We start from the raw sequence: 18698 nt of genomic DNA on the forward strand, positions 1-18698 counted from the left end.
CCCTGCAGTTACGCAATGTGGCACTTAGCAGTGGTATTTTTGTGCCAGACATCCATATAACTGATTTGTGAGCTACAGTGTATAGTTTGATGGATAGATATATTTGTGTGTGTGTATATAAATTAACACCTGTGGAATTATATACTTAACAAAAAAGTGTGAAACAACTGAAAATATGTCTTATATTCTAGGTTCTTCAAAGTAGCCACCTTTTGCTTTGATTACTGCTTTGCACACTCTTGGCATTCTCTTGATGAGCTTCAAGAAGTAGTCACTGAAAATGGTCTTCCAACAATCTTGAAGGAGTTCCCAGAGATGCTTAGCACTTGTTGTCCCTTTTGCCTTCACTCTGCGGTCCAGCTCACCCCAAACCATCTCAATTGGGTTCAGATCTGGTGACTGTGGAGGCCAGGTCATCTGGCATAGCACCCCATCACTCTCCTTCTTGGTCAAATAGCCCTTACACAGCCTGGAGGTGTGTTTGGGGTAATTGTCCTGTTGAAAAATAAATGATGGTCCAACTAAACGCAAACCGGATGGAATAGCATGTCGCTGCAAGATGCTGTGGTAGCCATGCTGGTTCAGTATGCCTTCAATTTTGAATAAATCCCAAACAGTGTCACCAGCAAAGCACCCCCACACCATCACACCACCTCCATGCTTCACGGTGGGAACCAGGCATGTAGAGTCCATCCGTTCACCTTTTCTGCGTCGCACAAAGACACGGTGGTTGGAACCAAAGATCTCAAATTTGGACTCATCAGACCAAAGCACAGATTTCCACTGGTCTAATGTCGATTCCTTGTGTTCTTTAGCCCAAACAAGTCTCTTCTGCTTGTTGCCTGTCCTTAGCAGTGGTTTCCTAGCAGCTATTTTACCATGAAGGCCTGCTGCACAAAGTCTCCTCTTAACAGTTGTTGAAGAGATGTGTCTGCTGCTAGAACGCTGTGTGGCATTGACCTGGTCTCTAATCTGAGCTGCTGTTAACCTGCGATTTCTGAGGCTGGTGACTCGGATAAACTGATCCTCAGAAGCAGAGGTGACTCTTGGTCTTCCTTTCCTGGGGCGGTCCTCATGTGAGCCAGTTTCTTTGTAGCGCTTGATGGTTTTTGCAACTGCACTTGGGGACACTTTCAAAGTTTTCCCAATTTTTCAGACTGACTGACCTTCATTTCTTAAAGTAATGATGGCCAATCTTTTTTCTTAGCTACTTTTTTCTTGCCATAATACAAATTCTAATAGTCTTTTCAGTAGGACTATCAGCTGTGTATCCACCTGACTTCTGCACAACACAATTGATGGTCCCAACCCCATTAATAAGGCAAGAAATCCCACTTATTAAACCTGACAGGGCACACCTGTGAAGTGAAAACCATTTCCGGTGACTACCTCTTGAAGCTCATCAAGAGAATGCCAAGAGTGTGCAAAGCAGTCATCAAAGCAAAAGGTGGCTACTTTGAAGAACCTAGAATATAAGACATATTTTCAGTTGTTTCACACTTTTTTGTTAAGTATATAATTCCACATGTGTTAATTCATAGTTTTGATGCCTTCAGTGTGAATGTACAATTTTCATAGTCATGAAAATACATAAAAATCATTAAATGAGGTGTGTCCAAACGTTTGGTCTGTACTGTATATATAATATAATATATGTATGTGTGTATGTATATATATCTATATCCATATGTATATTTGTCACAGGGCCCTGTGATATGCAGGGGAGGGGGGGATATGATAACTAAACAGAGTCAGGGATTTAGGGGAATAATAAGCACATAGGCAGGGATTTCTTGACATTCTACAGGAACGGGGAAGGAGACAGTAGGTTGGGGGGTGGTTGCAGTAGCTTTGGTGTTGAGGTTGCAGCAAGCTAGGTCATGGCAGGCTGTTAGCTTGTTTGAAGAGATGGGTTTTCAGGTTCCGTCTGAAGGATCCAAATGTGGAGGCTAATCAGACGTGTTGAGGCACAGAATTCCATAGGATGGGGAGAAATCTTGGAGGCGATTGGGTGAGGAACGAATAAGTGTGTAGGAGAGGAGGTGGCCTTTGGAGGACTGGAGATTACGTGAGGAAATATATCGGGAGATTAGTTCAGAGATGTACAGAGAGGAAAGGTTATGGATGGCTTTGTAGGTCAGTGTTTGTAGTTTGAACTGGATATTCTGCACAATTGGGGGCCAGTGAAGAGATTTGCAAAGGGGGGTAGCGGAGGAGTAGCGATGCGAGAGATGAACCAGTCGCGCAGCAGAGTTGAGGATGGACTGGAGGGGTGTGAGAGTGGTAGCAGGTAGGCCACAGAGGAGCATGCTGTTGTTGTCGAGGCGGGAGATGATGAGGGCATGCACAACCAGTTTAGTAGATGAAGGGATTCTGGAAATTTTTGAGCTGCAGGCAACAAGAAGTGGCGAGAGCTTGGATGTGGGGTTTGAAGGACAGGGAAGATTCAAGGGTTACTCTGAGGCAGCGGATTGCCGGTACTGGGGAAAGTGTGGCGTCATTTATTGTGATAGAAATATCAGGTGGGGAAGATGCGCAAGATGGGGGAAAGATTAGTTCAGTTTTGTCCACATTGAGCTTTAGGAAGCCAGAGGAGAAAAAGGAGGATATGGCTAATAGACATGCTGGAATTATGGACAGCAGAGCGGTGACATCTGTGCCAGAGAGGTAGATCTGGGTGTCATCAGCGTACAAATGGTATTGGAAGCCGTGAGATTTTGAGCTGTCCCAGGCCAAGGGTATAGATTGAGAAGAGTAGTGGTCCTAGGACAGAGCCTTGAGGGACTCCCAGAGTGGGGGCGGGATGAGGAGGTAGCGTGGGAGATGCTAAATATGCGGTTAAAAAGGTATGAGGAGATCCAAGATGGGGCAAGTTTTTGATGCCAAAGGAAGAGAGGATCTGTAGTAGGACTGGCAGTGGTCAACTGTGTCAAAGGCTGAGGACAAGTCAAGGAGAACAGAGAATTGTCAGCTTTGGCTGTAAGTAATTAGTAATTTTGGTAAGGGCAGTTTCGGTGGAATGGTGTGGGTGGAAGCCAGATTGTCGGTTGTCGAAGAGGGTTAGATGAGAAGTGAGAGGAAAGTTCAGCGTGTTGCACAAGGAGTTTGGAGGCAAATGGGAGCAACGATATAGGGCGGTAGCTAGACAAGGCGGTTGGGTCGAGGGATGGCTTTTTGAGGATGGGCGTGATTGTGGCATGTTTGAAGGCAGCGGGGAAGGTACCAGAAGTTAGTGATAGGCTGAAGAGATGGGTAAGGGATGGGATGAGTGTGGGGAATGAGTGTCGAGGTCGACCGAGTCAATAGCTGATGTGAGAATGGCATTGTAGAAAGCAGTGGCGTTGACTGTGTCGTGGAGTGAGGATATGGATATCAGTGGTAGAATAGAGTCAGAGAGTGTACGAGTGTCTAGATGTGCAAGGTTTCTGCGGGGGTGTGCTAGTTGCTGGACATGGGTGGCAGGTGAGGAGGACTGGGATGAGAAAAAGAGTAGATGGTGGTCAGATAAGGGTAAGGGGGAGGTTTTGAGGTTAGATCGGGAGCAGAGTCGGATGAAGGTGAGGTCTAGTGTGTGTCCGTCTGTGTGGGTAGCTCAGGAGGACGAAGTCCAAAGGATGAAGTAAGCGACAGGAGTTTAGATGCTGTTGACTGGCGAATGTCAGTGGGGATGTTGAAATCACCCATGATGATTGTGGGAATGTCAGCAGAGAGAAAGTAAAGAAGCCAAGAGGAGAATTGGTCAATAAAGGCAGTGACCGGGCTCGGAGGTCGGTATGACAGCCACTTGGAGGTTGGAGGGAGAGTAGATGCGGACAGAGTGGACTTCAAAAGAAGGGAGGGTAGAGGTGGGATAGGGATAAAGGTGTAGTTGGTAGAAAGGAAAAGACCTACTCCTCCACCATGTCTGTTACCAGGGCGAGGAGTGTGGGTGAAGTGGAGCCCACTATAACACAGCGCAGCAGGGAAGACAGTGTCGGCGTGTGTCAACCATGTCTCTGTGATGCCCAGGAAGGAGAGATGGGCCTCTCTGAGAGGTAAAGAGGTCGTGGACAAAATAGAGCTTGTTGCAGACAGTGGGCGTTCCAAAGTGCTCCAGAGAGAGGGAGCAGGGGGGTGGGGGTTAGGGGCAGGGGTTTATGTAGGAGAGGTTGCGGTAGTTTGCAGTTGGTTGGAAGCGATAGGAGGAGGAATTGGTGGTAGTTGTGAATTATGGGGCTCCAGAATTGGGAGATATGGTTCCAGCAGGTGGGAGAAGGAGAGTGTCCGGCTTGTTTTTTGTTTATAGATAGATCTGAGGTTGAGGAGTAGGTCTGCAGATGAGGTCAGGTGAGGGGGTAAGCGGGAAGGAGAGATTATTATTTGGTTAGAGAGTGCTGGGGTTTGGGGGATAGCGAAGGAGAGTAAGGATTAGTGGTGCAAAGACAGCAAGGGCGTATGTAAGCATAATGAAGGTTTAAGTGTGAATGAGAGAGAGAAACTAAGCACAATTAGTAAATAGTTACTCCTACCTTCTGGCCTATTTCCGGCTTATTTCAGATTAAGACCCTTAAGCACGACCCTTCAGAGCCAGACCCATCTTTATCTAGAAGTTTCATCTCTACCCAATGTGGGTTTGCGTTTTTTTTATTTATTGGGATTCGCCCTTTTATGATTCAGAATAAGATGTTTAGATTTTTCCAACCGCTTCAATTAAGTGCTTATGACCTGCTATTAAAGGGAATCTGACATCTGATACTTGCTGCCCAATCTGAGGGTGGCATGATTCAGGCAGTGGCTGAGATCAGTTAGTGGATTGGGCATCAAGTGTCAGATGTCAGGTTCACTGTAAAGCGCTTGTGTGTTCGGCTACTGCTGCTAGACTGCATTTGTGGCCGGTTCCTTTGGCAATTAGCTGTAAACAATAAAAAAGAAAATTGTTAAGTAACCTGTCGCCATGAAAATGCAGTCCTATCTGCAGGCATCATGTTATTGAGGAGGAGGAGGAACAGATTAGATTTATATATAGTTTTGTGGAAAAAAAAATTCAGTATAAGCTGTTTTCATCACCTAAATCTGTTCTTTCTGAGACTTTCAGTCCAGTGGGCAGTCCTGTCAATGATTGACATCTATCACTGTGAGTACACTTGTACAGAGAAAGTTGTCAATCACTGATAGGACCGCCAACTGGACAGAAAATCTCAAAGGGCAGAGGTTTGTGATGAAAATGCGGGTTATACTGAACTTTTTTTCAGTAAACTATAGATCAATCTAATTTGATTTTCCTTCTCAATAACATGATGCCTGCAGATAGGACTGCATTTTCATGGTGACAGGTTCCCTTTAATATCAGGAGAACAGATGCAAATTTTAATGAAAAGTAACGGCAACAGTGATTATGTATTTTATCAAATGCAACATATGTAATATTTTATGTAAGATTCACTTCTACGTCATTAAAAACACATGCAATAGAACATCTAAATAGGTTTTGTGATACTAACACACAAGGTTTCCAATCCAGTTAAAATGTATTACTTTTATACTGCAGTTAAAAGGATTGTTCACCACTCGGGGAAACCCCCTCCTCAATCCCTATGTTTTCCCCTTGTAAAATAATACATATACTCACCTCTGTTGCCGGTGCTGTTCCAGAGGTGTCGACACGGGGTCTCCCAGGGCTCGCATAACATTGTCATACGATCCTTGCGGCCAATCGGCGCTTGCTTCACTCTGCCCTATGGGTGTTATTTTACTGGGCCAAACAAGGATTGAGATGGGGTTGTCCAAGTAGTGGACAACCCATTTAAAGACCGCGTCTGTCTGAAAATGCAGTACTTTATATGCATGTACTTTGTGGAGTTTTAAAATCTTCTAATAAAAATTGTGACCTGCAGGTTAAAACTTATTTCAAGATTTGTCAATGAAATGAAAGCCCTCTAGGGTATTATTATAGACTGCAAATAATGTTTTTGTACATATTTCTAGCAATATGATTTCTTTTCAGTTACATCGCCTGATACCAGTGTGTCAATATTTAGCTGGCAAGTTAATACGTATGGACAAAATAAGCCTTCAATTTACATGGGAGTGTTTGATATAAATCGTTGGTCTCAAGCACAGATGCCGGATTCTTTAAGGTAAGATTTTTTTTTTGTGGGAGAGGAGAGTAATGGCATTCCTTTCATTGTATACTCCAATTATTTCTTTCTCTCACAGGCCTGGTCAGTTTCTTAGAAACTGTTCATATGTTGCATTTTGGTCTCTTGAAGCCTTGACAAACATGACTGATGACACCATCTTTGATGTTCTTGTACATGAACGTAGTTTGAGTAGAGGTGTTCCGCCTGCATATCCACCACCAGAACAGTTCTACTTTCCAAGCACCTATAATTTTGGTAATTATTATTTTTAATTATTATTGATGGTCTTGAATAGTAAATTAATGTATATATATTTTTTCCTATATAAATTAGACCTATTTTAATATAGTAATGTTTATGTACCCCTCCTGCTACAGTTTGACCCTGTGATAGTACTTGCTCTGGCATTATTACGGCACCCTGATTTTGTGCCATTATTAGTCATTGTTCGCTTCTGGGATTTGAACTGAAAACTCTGTCTGGAAGCCAGTGCAGTAGCCATTGAGCTATACACTGAATAAATCTAGGCTTTCTATTTGGTTATATGATTTTCAGTGCAAACCAGTCTGCAACTCATTGGGACTTTCACACATACCTCCTCCAAGCCAAATATAAATGATGTGTGACTTTGATATGTGATTCAGATATCTGACTTTCTTCAAACATCAGAATCACCGTGACTTTTAGACACCTCGAGTATTTTCATGGTTGATCTCATAAGCCAAGAAAAACTTCTTTCGTCAATTGAGTGAATAGCTCAATGGTAAGTGCACTGGCTTCTGGACAAAGTTTTGGGTTCAAGTCCCAGCGAATAGTGACTTTTTTTTTTATCACATGTCAGTCAGTTCTCAGACAAGGTATTTAGCCTCAAACTGGCATTATTCTGATGTTTGACTTTGATGTCTGATCATGTCCTAAAATGGACACTGTAAGTTGATCCCCTCGCTTTTCCCTGTCATAAACAGGTACAGTGTTCCACCTCACCCATCTCCTCCTCACCCTTTCAGCAGCAATAATGTGCCATCTGTCCATTCCACATCTCATCCCTATATATCACCAAGAACAAATGCCACTTCTCCATCCCACCTGTCATCAGGAATGATGCACCACTTGTCTGTCCCTCTCCCGTCCTCACCTGTGATCAGTAGGAATGATGTGCCATCTCTCCATCCCACGCCTTATTAGCAGGACACACGGTGCATTGTGAAAGTATTTGGCCCCCTTGAACTTTTATACCTTTTGCCACATTTCTGGCTTCAAACATAAAGATAGAAAATTCAAATTTTTTTGGTAAGAACCAACAACAAGTGGGACACAATCATGAAGTGGAACGAAATTTCTTGGATATTTTAAACTTTTTTAAAAAATTAAAAACTAATTTAGGTTTAATGAGTTTTCTGACAATATTTTTTTTGTTTTCTGTCATATTGAAGATGCTACTTGCTTGTTGAATTCCGGAGTTATCCACATCACATGCACTGGCTTTCATAAAGAGGTAAAAGAACAATGAAATCTTTCCTATCTAAAATTGACAAATTTGCTTGAGATTTTTATTTATTGAAAATTATAATTTTTTTCTTTAAAAGGAATCTGTCAGCATGTTTTTGCTATGTAAATTAAGGACAGCATGACGGGGATAAAACACTAAACTCAATGGTGTCATATGTCCACGCTGTGTGGTGGTGTTACACTTTAATCACCTTGATTAACATTGCTGTGAGGATCCGGCAGGCAATTGTCCAACTCAGCCCCGTTCTGTGATAAGCACCTCACTGTCTGTAGAGAGCCTGGTGTGGGCAGGGGCAGCTTTCTCATCTCTGCTGCATTGCTAAACCTAAAAATTGTGTCCCTACTACTGCACCCAGTAATCAAAGTGGTACATCGTTGGATTCAGGGTCTCTTTGCCTACATCATGCTGCTTAGAGGAGGTAGCAATAATCTGCTGAGAGATTCCCTGTGATAATTAAATCTTCTTAGAACAGTTTATATACAGTAGATGCACTTTTTTTGCTATGTTTTTGCAACACTTTTCACCTACTAAAATGAATGGGAAAAATAGCGCTTTTCATACACCATACATACATACATACATACATACATACAACAAAATGCACGTTTGTACGCAGTGATTTTTTTTGCTAACACTTTGTTTTGGGGCAGAAGCATTTGCAGCAAAAATGCAATGTCTGAACATTTATGTTTCTGCTTGTCAATGGAAATCATTAAAGCGAACCTGTCACAAGGTTTGTCCCATATAAGATATGGCCACCACCTTTCAGCCCTGATATACAGCATTCTATAATGCAGTGTATATGCCCCCAAGCCGGCCTGCAAGACAATAAAAAGATGTTTTATTATGCTTCCCTGCGTGGCGGTCGAGTCTGGTCCGAGGGGTGTCGCCCGTCCTTGTCCGGCGTCGTTGTCCTCCTAGCTTTGTGTGGATGACTCGTCCCGTACGTCATCCACAGATTCTCCCGGCATCGTGCTCCTACACATGCGTACTTCTCTGTCCTGATGAGGGCAGAGTACAGTAGTGCAGTGCGCATGCGCCTGGGCTCTTTGATCTGTTCCGGCACATGCACTGCAGTACTTTGCTCTGCCCTCGACAGGGCAGAGAAGTAGGCGTGCACAGGAGCGCAATGCCAGGGGACTGTATAGATGACGTACGGGACGCGTCATCCACGCAAAGCAAGGAGGAGGATGACATCGCAAGAAGGGAGGCACCGAACCAAGACAAGCGACACCCCTCCACAAGTTTTCCAGTGATCAGGACCTCCTGATGTCAGGCTCGAGAGGATCGGGATTCTTCGCATTCCTCTTTCCTTTTGCCGTGGTCCGGAGGCCGACATCTTGCTGATCAAGGGGTCCCTCAGCCTGTCCGGTTGAGCCATGGCTCCCGAGGAAAACTGCTTCCCCCTCGGGGGGCTCTCAGTTCATGCTGCTCAAGCCCTGCGTGCAACTCCTATGCGTCCTGAAGATTGAATTCGCAGCACTTCCAGTTATAAAGGTAGCGACATGCAGACCTCTAGTGCCCGGTGAGCGTTCCACCGTGGAACGCACTGCTTCTTTTTTTTTTTTTTTTTTTTTTTTTTAAATGGTGCCAAATCCTAAATTTAAGGTGAAATGCCTTTTTGATGATTTAAGTATTGTTAGAGGGGAGCTGAGGTTACCAGTGCATCCAGAATGACCGCTATGGAAGGACAAACCACTGGTCGCTCTGATACACCTGCTGAACCACCAGTACAAGTCAGTTATCTGGGGATTACTCCCTTTCTGTTTCACTCACTGATTCCATCTGTCTTCGTTAGTATTTTTATTATATGATCCCTTGTTCTTATAGGACAAGGTGATCCCTGAAAGATCTGTGATGCCTTTGGCCACTAAGAAAAGAGGGAAATGATTTGCCATCTGTAACACAAAGCTACCGGATACATATGGGAAACAATTATGCACTGACTGTATTGCCAAGGTGGTTAAGGAGGAACATTCCTCTTTTATGACTGATATAAGCACCATAATGTGGGAAGAATCTAGTTCTGAGGAGGAAGAATTGTCAGGTTACTCTGATCCTGAACAAGAGTAAAGAGAAGGATCTATCTCCGTTTCCCTAAAGGATAAAAATAAATCTTTTTTCCTGGGAAGATACTGATGTACTTTTATCAGCCGTGAGAAACACAATGAAAGTCGATGACACTCACCAGCCCTCCCCGGTACAGGATAAAACGATCGAGGTTTGAGAAGCCGTATGAACAGAGTATTCCCCGTTAATAATCATATTAAAGCCATGATACTAGAGGAGTGGAAAGACATGAAAAAGACACTAATTATTCCCAGAAGTTTCAAATCACGTCTACCGTTTGAACCAGAGGCAATTAAAATTATGGAAACATCACTAAAATTGATATCCCGATAGCCAGAGTAGCGAAGAAAGCATCCACCCTATTTGAGAACTCATCATGTTTGAAAGACCCTATGGACAGGAAAGCAGACTGTCTTCTCAAAAAGACCTGGGAGACCTCTGCTACAATAATAAAAGCTAAAATAGCAGCTACCTCGGTAGCAAGGTACATGAATATATAGTTAAAGCAATCAGAAGGTCATCTGAGGAAGAAGACTTCCAGAGATGAGGTACTAGAATCCATTTCATTACTAAAAATGGCAATGGGATTTATGGCTGACTCCTCAGCCGAGTCAATTAGATTTGCCGCAAGGAATGGGGCACTTTCCACCATGGCTAGGCGAGCAATATGGCTAAAAACTTGGTCAGGTGATAGCCACTCCAAGAACAAACTGTGTTCCATCCCCTTTTCTGGCCTTTGAGTATTCGGTCCAGTTCTGGATGATATGGTATAAAAAGCCTCAGAGGAAAAAAAGGGGTTTTCAGAAGAATAACCTAAAGTATCATCCTTTCTGAGGCCTCGTTCCTATCAAAGACCAGAATATACTGGGAAGATGGAGCTACCCGAAGGAAGGTAATAGAAGGAATATCTTTGCCAGTGCAGGAAATGGCACGTGTAGACAATGATGCGAAGAGAGTAGATGGGAGACTCCAATACTTAAAGCATGGACAGAAGTATCCAACAATCCATGGATACTCCAATCAATTGCAGAGGGATGCAGAAGAGCTTTCGTAGGGAAGATTCCACCTATCTACGCAGTCCCCACAGGTCTCCAGAAAGCTAATGACGGATGTGGAAAAATTGGTGGATTCAGGAGTAGTAATACCAGTGCCAGAAGCAGAATGGCTTGTGGAATACTATTCAAACCTATTTTCAATAAAAAAAAAAACGGGGGGGGCGATTTATAAATCTAAATTCTCTAAACATGTCAGTGGCATACAATAAATTCAAGATGGAGTCGATAAGATCAACGATTCCACTAATAAAACATGATGATGTGTATGATAGATCTAGATGATAGATCTATTATCATGTACCCATTCACCCTCACAGTCAAAAATATCTAAGATTTGCACTGAAAAAGGGGGAGAACATTCTGCATTATCAGTTCAGATGCCTCCTATTTGGTCTATCCTCAGCCCCACGTATCTTCACCAAACTGGTGGCAGAAGTTATGGCTTTCCTGAGAGAGCAGGGAGTATTAATTGTCCAGTATTTGGACGATTTCCTATTAATTGCAGAGTCACCCCAGCGACTAAAAGCCAGTATAACTTCAACCGTCTTGATTATAAAAAAAAATCTGGGATGGATTGTAAACTGGAAGAAATCAGGAAGAAGAAGAAACATCTTCCCAGGAATCCTCCTAGACTCAAAACTAAAAATATCCTTTTTACCAGACATAAAAACAAACTTAGAGACAGAGTCCTTGCTTTCGGAAGGAAATCACAAATCTCCATCTGGGAAAGCATGAAAATTTTAGGATTAATGACAGCTTCTATACCCAGAGTTCAGTGGAGCCAATTCCACTCGAGACAACTACATCAGATTCTAACAACCTGAAACAGGAAGATGGACGGTCTAGACAAGAAAATAAGCTTGTCTGTGATAACCAGGAAGTCATTAACATGGTGGACTTCCAGGGCCAACCTACAGAAGGGGATTATGTGGAAGTTGTCTCCATTTGTAACAGTCACCACCGACGCAAGCAACAGTGGCTGGTGGGGTCCATATAAACGATCAGTACCTACAAGGTACCTGGTAGGGGCGAAACCTTCCCAGATCATCAAACCTCAACTCCAGGCAGTCTGGGAAACATTAAAAAGATTTCGGGCAGACCTAAAGAACCAATACATCAGAATCCTGTCAGACAATATCACAACAGTGGCCTTTCTCAGACATTAAGGGGGATCAAGACATCACCATCTGCAAGATTTAGCAGGAAAGATTTTTTAGTGGGTAGAAGAAACAGTACTATCAGTAAGTGCAATACACCTGAAGGGGTCTCAGAACTCCGTGACAGATTTCCTCAGTCGGGAAACAGTGCAACAGTCAGAATGGGAACTAAAGTGGGAAGAATTCCATCGCATAATACATCGATGGGATACTCAGTGGTATCTGTTCATCACAAGGAAAAACGCACAAACAGCCAAATAATTCTTCTTCCTCGATCCAAAAGACAGGCCAACAGGGGTAGATGCTTTGTCCCAGAAATGGGACATGGACTTGGCATATGCCTTTCCTCACTTGCTCTTAATTCCAGCAGTGCTAAGGAAGATACTGGAAGACCAAGCCAAGGTAATAGTAATATTACCCTTTTTGGCCCAGGAGAAGCTGGTTTCCTTTACTGAAAAAATGTCCCTAGAAGATCCAATCGTTCTTCCAGAGAGACTGGATCTGCTGATCCAGGGGCTGATATACCATCCCAACGTAAAGTTCCTCCAACCTGCATCCTGAGAGGCAGATCTTGAGATCTAAAGATCGTTCAGATTCCGTCAAATCAACTATGCAAAATAGTAGAAAGCCAGTAACATCAGCAATATACACGAAAATCTGTGGAAAAAATTGTGCACAGTATCAAGAAACTGACAGATTTCTAGTCCTAACATTCTAAATATACTAGAGATTCTACAGACTGGATTTCATAAAGGCCTAAGAGCTAGCACCCTAAAAGTGCAAATTGCAGCCTGTGGAGACACTGGGTCTTTCATGGGCATAATACTACTCAGACAACACAGGGTGAGAGTAAAACAGTGTGGCAATACTTTATTAAACCACCAATAACACCAAGGCGGATGGGAGAAATACAAGCATCGTCAACGATCCATACCTAAGGCTCTAGACGACTGCATTACCGTCAGGCTAGATCCAGCTTTTTTTTTACCAAAAGTAGTAACTTTTCATATGAGCAAGGAAATAGTCTTACCCTCTTTTTGCCAAGGCCATAAAAATAATCAAGAACTGACTTCACTCCCTGGATGTCAGGAGAGTAGTCCTCCATTACTTGGAGACAACAAAGGACTGGCGAGTAGACCCTAACCTGTTCGTACAGTTTGCAGGCAAAAACCAGGGGAAAAAGACATCAAAAACAGTGCTGGCAAGGTGGGTTAGGTCAGTGAGAAATCTGACCTGTTCGTCTGAAGGAAGATCCTTTCCGGATAACATCAGGGCCCATTTGGCTAAAGCAGTAGCCACATCACGGGCAGAACGAGCAGGGGCCTCGGTGGACCAGATTTGCAGAGCTGCAACATGGACAAGCCTGAACATCTTTTGCAGACACTATAAACTGGACATTCTATCAGGCCAAAAAATGGCCTTCAGAAGAAAGTCCTCAAAGTAGTTGTCCCACCCTGAATGTATACTCTGGTATTCTCCTGATGGTGATGTCAGGAGGGACATTCTGGAAAGTAGGCATTAGTCCACCGGTAATAGGTTTTCCAGGAGTCCATCATGACAGCACCTATTACATTCCCTCCCTAACATTCCAGTCTGCGTCTGTGAAGGTAACATAGAAGGAAACTAAATAAAATAGAGTGCGTCCGTCGTGGTGTGGTACTTGGAAAATTACTGGGGTTTGGGTGGAGGGAGAGCCTTTTATCCTCTTGTGTGTTCCTGTCCCTATCAAGGATATGAAGGACGACCTCCTGATAGGTTTTCCAGGAGTCCATCATGACAACACGATTACCGGTAGGACTAATGCCTACTTGTCTTGCAGGCTGAGTTAGGGGCATGTATACAGCATTGTTATACTGCTGTATATCAGGGCTGGAAGGTGGTGGTCTTGCCTCATATGGTAAAAACCTGTTGACAGGTTCCCTATAATGCGTAACTAAACCTTCACTCTAAGTCTGGTGTAAAAAGCCTTGAAAAGTCGCAACATTTTTGTACAACACGAGGCTGCTCAAAAATTTAGCAACTTTTGTCATTTTCACACCCAAATCTACCAGCTACAAAAGGTTGGAGAGACGGAGTTTGGCAAACCCCCCCCCCTGTTTGTAAAATTTATGATGAGCTTATGGTGTTCCATCAAGACAAGCATGAAAAATGCCCGTCTTAATGAATTGGTGCTTTTAATGCTTCATGTAGATTCATTTCCAATATAAAGTGATGGTGAACTCTAGGTATATACTTAGTTACAATGTTGGTTGTCCTAGCGGTGAAGATATCATACTGCATTATTTGTTTTAAGACTCTGCACTACTTAAAGAATATTGGATCATCTTTGAATGAAGAGATTGCAGATGGTTATACCAGATGCTTAGTAGCTGGTCTCCTGTCTCCAAGACTTGCTGATGTTCAGCCTTCCAGCCTGACTCGGGTAAGCTCCCCTTACTGCCATGTTGTATTTCACTTCCTATAAAATTCAGCCTTTACAGCTTTTATGTGATACCTAGGAAGAACAGCTACGAGCTGTGTTATCAGCTGCCATTGAAACTAGCTCCATCAGTCTTTTAACTCGTTGTATCAAGCAATGGATTGTAGAAGGTAAGTGTAAACAACAAAAAATGTATTCACATTTATATTTGTGCAAAATACACTATTTTGACTTTTCTCACCTGGTTCTGACTTGTGTAATTCACTTTGAAGAGAAACCCAGGTCAGCTCCAAACCTTCGCTTTCTGCTTGAATGGACGTGGGATAAAGTGGTCCTTACGAAAACCAATTTTGACAGAATTGGTAAGTTTTTGTATTGTTTTTTTGTAAGTATATACTGTACATGAGGTAATGGCTCTTATATATATGTCAAAGGTAGTGTCCCTGCCTTTAATGTGAGATCGCATGCTGAGCTCTCATCTTTCCCTGCACTTGATGGCTGATTTAATCAGCCATCAAGTGCCTCCGCAGATGCAGCGGTTCTCCACCCGCGGCTGTTAACCTGTTAAATCCCGCCGACAATCGCTGATAGTGGGATTTAACACTTGCCCACCACAAGCATGTCATGTGATCGCGAGGTGCCAATGGGTTGCCATGACAGCCGGGGGTCTGCTGACCCACGTGCCTGACAGTGTGAATATCCTGTGACCATTGTCTCGTGGCCATCACTCATAGGAGAATCATCATTTCCGCAATACATGCTGGAGCACTGCAAAAAAATGCAATAAGAGGCAATCAAAGCATCGCGTCTAACCCAAAATGGTATCAATGAAAACATCAGCCCAGAGCGCAAAAATAAGCCAACACCCAGCCCCAGATCCCGAAAAATGAAGAAAACATTACAAGTCTCTGAAAATGGCGACAAGTGATAATTTTGTTTTTTTTTAAAAAAAATTTCCAGTTTAGGAAAAAAAAAAAAAAAACTGCATGTTTGGTAGCTGCGTACTTGTATTGATCTGGGGAATCATATTGCTAGGTCAGTTTTACAATATATAGGGAACATGGTAAATAAAAAAAACAATTGTGGAATTGGACTTTTTTTTTTTGCAGTTTCTCCGTATTTGCAATTTTTGACTCGTTTTCCAGTACACTATGTGGTAGAATGGTGTCATTAAAAAGTACAAGGATGCATGATGGGATTAGATACACCAGTCTGGGGCGTATTGCGCATGATGGAATTGGATACACAGGTCTGGGGTGTACTGTGCATGATAGGATTAGATACACCGGAGTGGGATGTATTGTGCATGATGGGATTGGATGCATCACTGTGGGGCGTATTGCGCATGATGGGATTGGATACACCGGTCTGGGGTGTATTGTGCATGATTAGATTAGATACACTGGTCTGGAGCGTATCTCACATTTTGTTGCTCACTGTCAGTGATACTGACAAGTAGACTGTCACCGAGGATGGCCGGCAGCTCCGATTCTGTTAGTTGGTGCTGCTCGCTGTATCATAAGCTGGAGATAGATATGTGACCCTTTTGCCATAGAAGTGGACGGAGCGGGGTCTTGTATTACACCACTGCTCCCTTAGAAATGTGTGAACCTGCTCCATCCACTTCTATATGAGCAATGGTGTAATGTGTGACCCTGCTCTATTTACTTGTATGGGAGCAGTAATATAGTGAATGGAGCAGGGTCACACATTACACCACTGCTCCTATAGAAGCGGACAGAGCACGGTCACACATTACACCTCTACTCCCTTAGAAATGTGTACCCCTGCTCTGTCCACATCTATGGGAGCAGTGGTGTAATAGAATGGATAAATGTCCTGTAAATATATAATTTCACAAGCTCTCTACATATAATAAACTTACACCCTTTAGTGCCTTTCGTTTGGCACTAAAGGGTGTTTACCCTAATAAATGAAGAAAACGACGTGGCGTTCCTCTTATTATTGGTAAACAGCCAAGGTAAAGCAGGCAGCTGCGTGCTGATATTATCAGCCTGGGAAGGTTCCTGGTTATTGGGCCCTTCCCAGCCTAAAAATACCAGCCCACAGCCGCCCTAAAAGTGTTGCATCACATTAGATGCGCCAATTATAGTGGTTTGCCCAGCTCTTCCCGACTGCCCTGGTGCGGTGGCAATCAGGGTTATGGTAGTTGAGTTTGTCAAAAATCACATCTGGCATCAAGCCCTGGTGTTAGTAATGGAGACGTGTCTATCAGACACCCCCACTACTAACCCAGAAAGACAAAAACACAGGCAGAGAAGTACATTTAATTTGAAAAAAACATTCCCCGGCACTTTCTCTGGTTCACCAATCTATTTTGGGGTGGTGGGGGGGGGACTCCATGCTGGTCCGCTGTAGTTCAGGGAATCCTCCGTAGTCCACAAATGGAAACCTGAAGAAAATAAAAAAGAGAAATAGACAAGACATTGGCCCTCGTTCACCAATTTATTTAAAAAAAAAGTTCCCATGCAGGTCCGACGTAGTCCATGGCAACGCTCCATAGGCTGTAGCAGCAGCCACTCCAGGTCCCCATGTGCTCCACGAGACCCGGCGGCTGTGATGAGCGGTGATGTAACTACACCGCTCATCAGTCACATAGTGCTCCATACAGTATAATGGCCCCATATAATAATAATAAGCTTTATATAGCGCCAACATATTCCGCAGCGCTTTACAATTCAGAGGGACATATACAACAGTCATAAGTAACATGGTTAAAGATAATACAATAATTAAAGCAAAAATAATGACGACCCTGCTCGTAAGAGCTTACAATCTACAATGAGGTGTGGGTAACACAAAGTACAGGGGCTTATTTACAATAATGGTCCATATAGTGCTCCATACAGTATAATGGCCCCACATAGTGCCCCTCCCTACGGGGTGATGTCCCCACATAGTGCCCCTCCATCCTGGTGTAAATGGCCCCCATCTATACAATGCATATAGAAAAAAAACACTTGTGTTTCCCTTCCCTGTGCGCCCATACAGCACGGCTTCCTGTTCTGTGTGTTTTGATCAGAGCACAACAGCTTGATGATCTCCCTGCTGTGCTCTGAGCAGGTCGACGGGGAGCACAGCATGTGTATGTGTGTATGTACACACATACACACACACACACACACACACACACACACACACACACACACACACACACACACACACACACACACACACACACACACACACACACACACACACACACACACACTCTCACGCGCACACACACACACACACACACACACTCTCACGCACACACACACACACACACACACTTCTCAAAAAAATAAAGGGAACACTTAAAGAACAGAATATAACGCCAAGTAAATCAAACTTCTGTGAAATCAAACTGTCCACTTATGAAGCCACACTGATTGACAATCAATTTCACATGCTGTTGTGCAAATGGAATAGACAATAGATGGAAATTATTGCCAATTATCAAGACACACTCAATAAAGGAGTGGTTCTGCAGGTGGGGACCACAGACCACATCTCAATACCAATGCTTTCTGGCTGATGTTTCGGTCACTTTTGAATGTTGGTTGTGCTTTCACACTCATTGTAGCATGAGACGTACTCTATAACCCACAGAAGTTGCTCAGGTAGTGCAGCTCATCCAGGATGGCACATCAATACGAGCTGTGGCAAGAAGGTTTGCTGTGTCTGTCAGCGTAGTGGCCAGAGGCTGGAGGCGCTACCAGGAGACAGGCCAGTACACCAGGAGACGTGGAGGGGGCCGTAGGAGGGCAACAACCCAGCAGCAAGACCGCTACCTCCGCATTTGTGCAAGGAGGAACAGGAGGAGCACTGCCAGAGCCCTGCAAAATGACCTCCAGCAGGCCACAAATGTGCATGTGTCTGCACAAACTGTTAGAAACCGACTCCATGAGGGAGGTATGAGGGCCCGACATGCACAGATGGGGGTTGTGCTCACAGCCCAACACCGTGCAGGACGCTTGGCATTTGCCACAGAACACCAGGATTGGCAAAGTGTACTCTTCACAGATGAAAGCAGCTTTACACTGAGCACATGTGACAGAGTCTGGAGACAAAGCTGTGATATTTCTATTGTATCAAACTAGGCCCGTGTGTGATCGTAGTGCAGAACTGGAATAGGCCTTCTATGGTAAACATTCATAAGGCCGATCATCAGCTAACGTGTTCTCTCTCCCGCAGGTGCACAGCTTTTTGATGGTTCATGCCATTTCATTGATTCTCAGACACTCCAGTCTCTACACCACTGTCAGCTCCGCCTCAGTAACCTTACAATTGTCTTGAACTGTTTTAGGAAAGAGGCCAAAGAGCTTACAAAACAAGGTACAGAAAGGTCTACCTAACGCATCT

The 18698-nt window shown here is 43.7% G+C and overlaps 1 protein-coding gene across 1 annotated transcript in view; it reads left to right on the top strand.

Annotated features, from left to right (window-relative positions):
• Positions 1-18698, top strand: part of LOC141273801 (protein ELYS-like) — a 104199-nt gene that overhangs the window by 26525 nt on the left and 58976 nt on the right. Inside the window, exons 9-15 of the mRNA XM_073686167.1 lie at positions 5984-6116; positions 6196-6374; positions 7553-7614; positions 14205-14333; positions 14410-14500; positions 14603-14692; positions 18531-18671. Coding sequence (XP_073542268.1) covers positions 5984-6116; positions 6196-6374; positions 7553-7614; positions 14205-14333; positions 14410-14500; positions 14603-14692; positions 18531-18671 — 825 coding nt within the window. The remainder of the gene's footprint in view (positions 1-5983; positions 6117-6195; positions 6375-7552; positions 7615-14204; positions 14334-14409; positions 14501-14602; positions 14693-18530; positions 18672-18698) is intronic.

This window comes from Phyllobates terribilis, unplaced genomic scaffold, assembly GCF_046119375.1.
Source record: "Phyllobates terribilis strain yellow unplaced genomic scaffold, ASM4611937v1 Scaffold_5__5_contigs__length_657084704, whole genome shotgun sequence".
NCBI classification, from domain to species: domain Eukaryota; kingdom Metazoa; phylum Chordata; class Amphibia; order Anura; family Dendrobatidae; genus Phyllobates; species Phyllobates terribilis.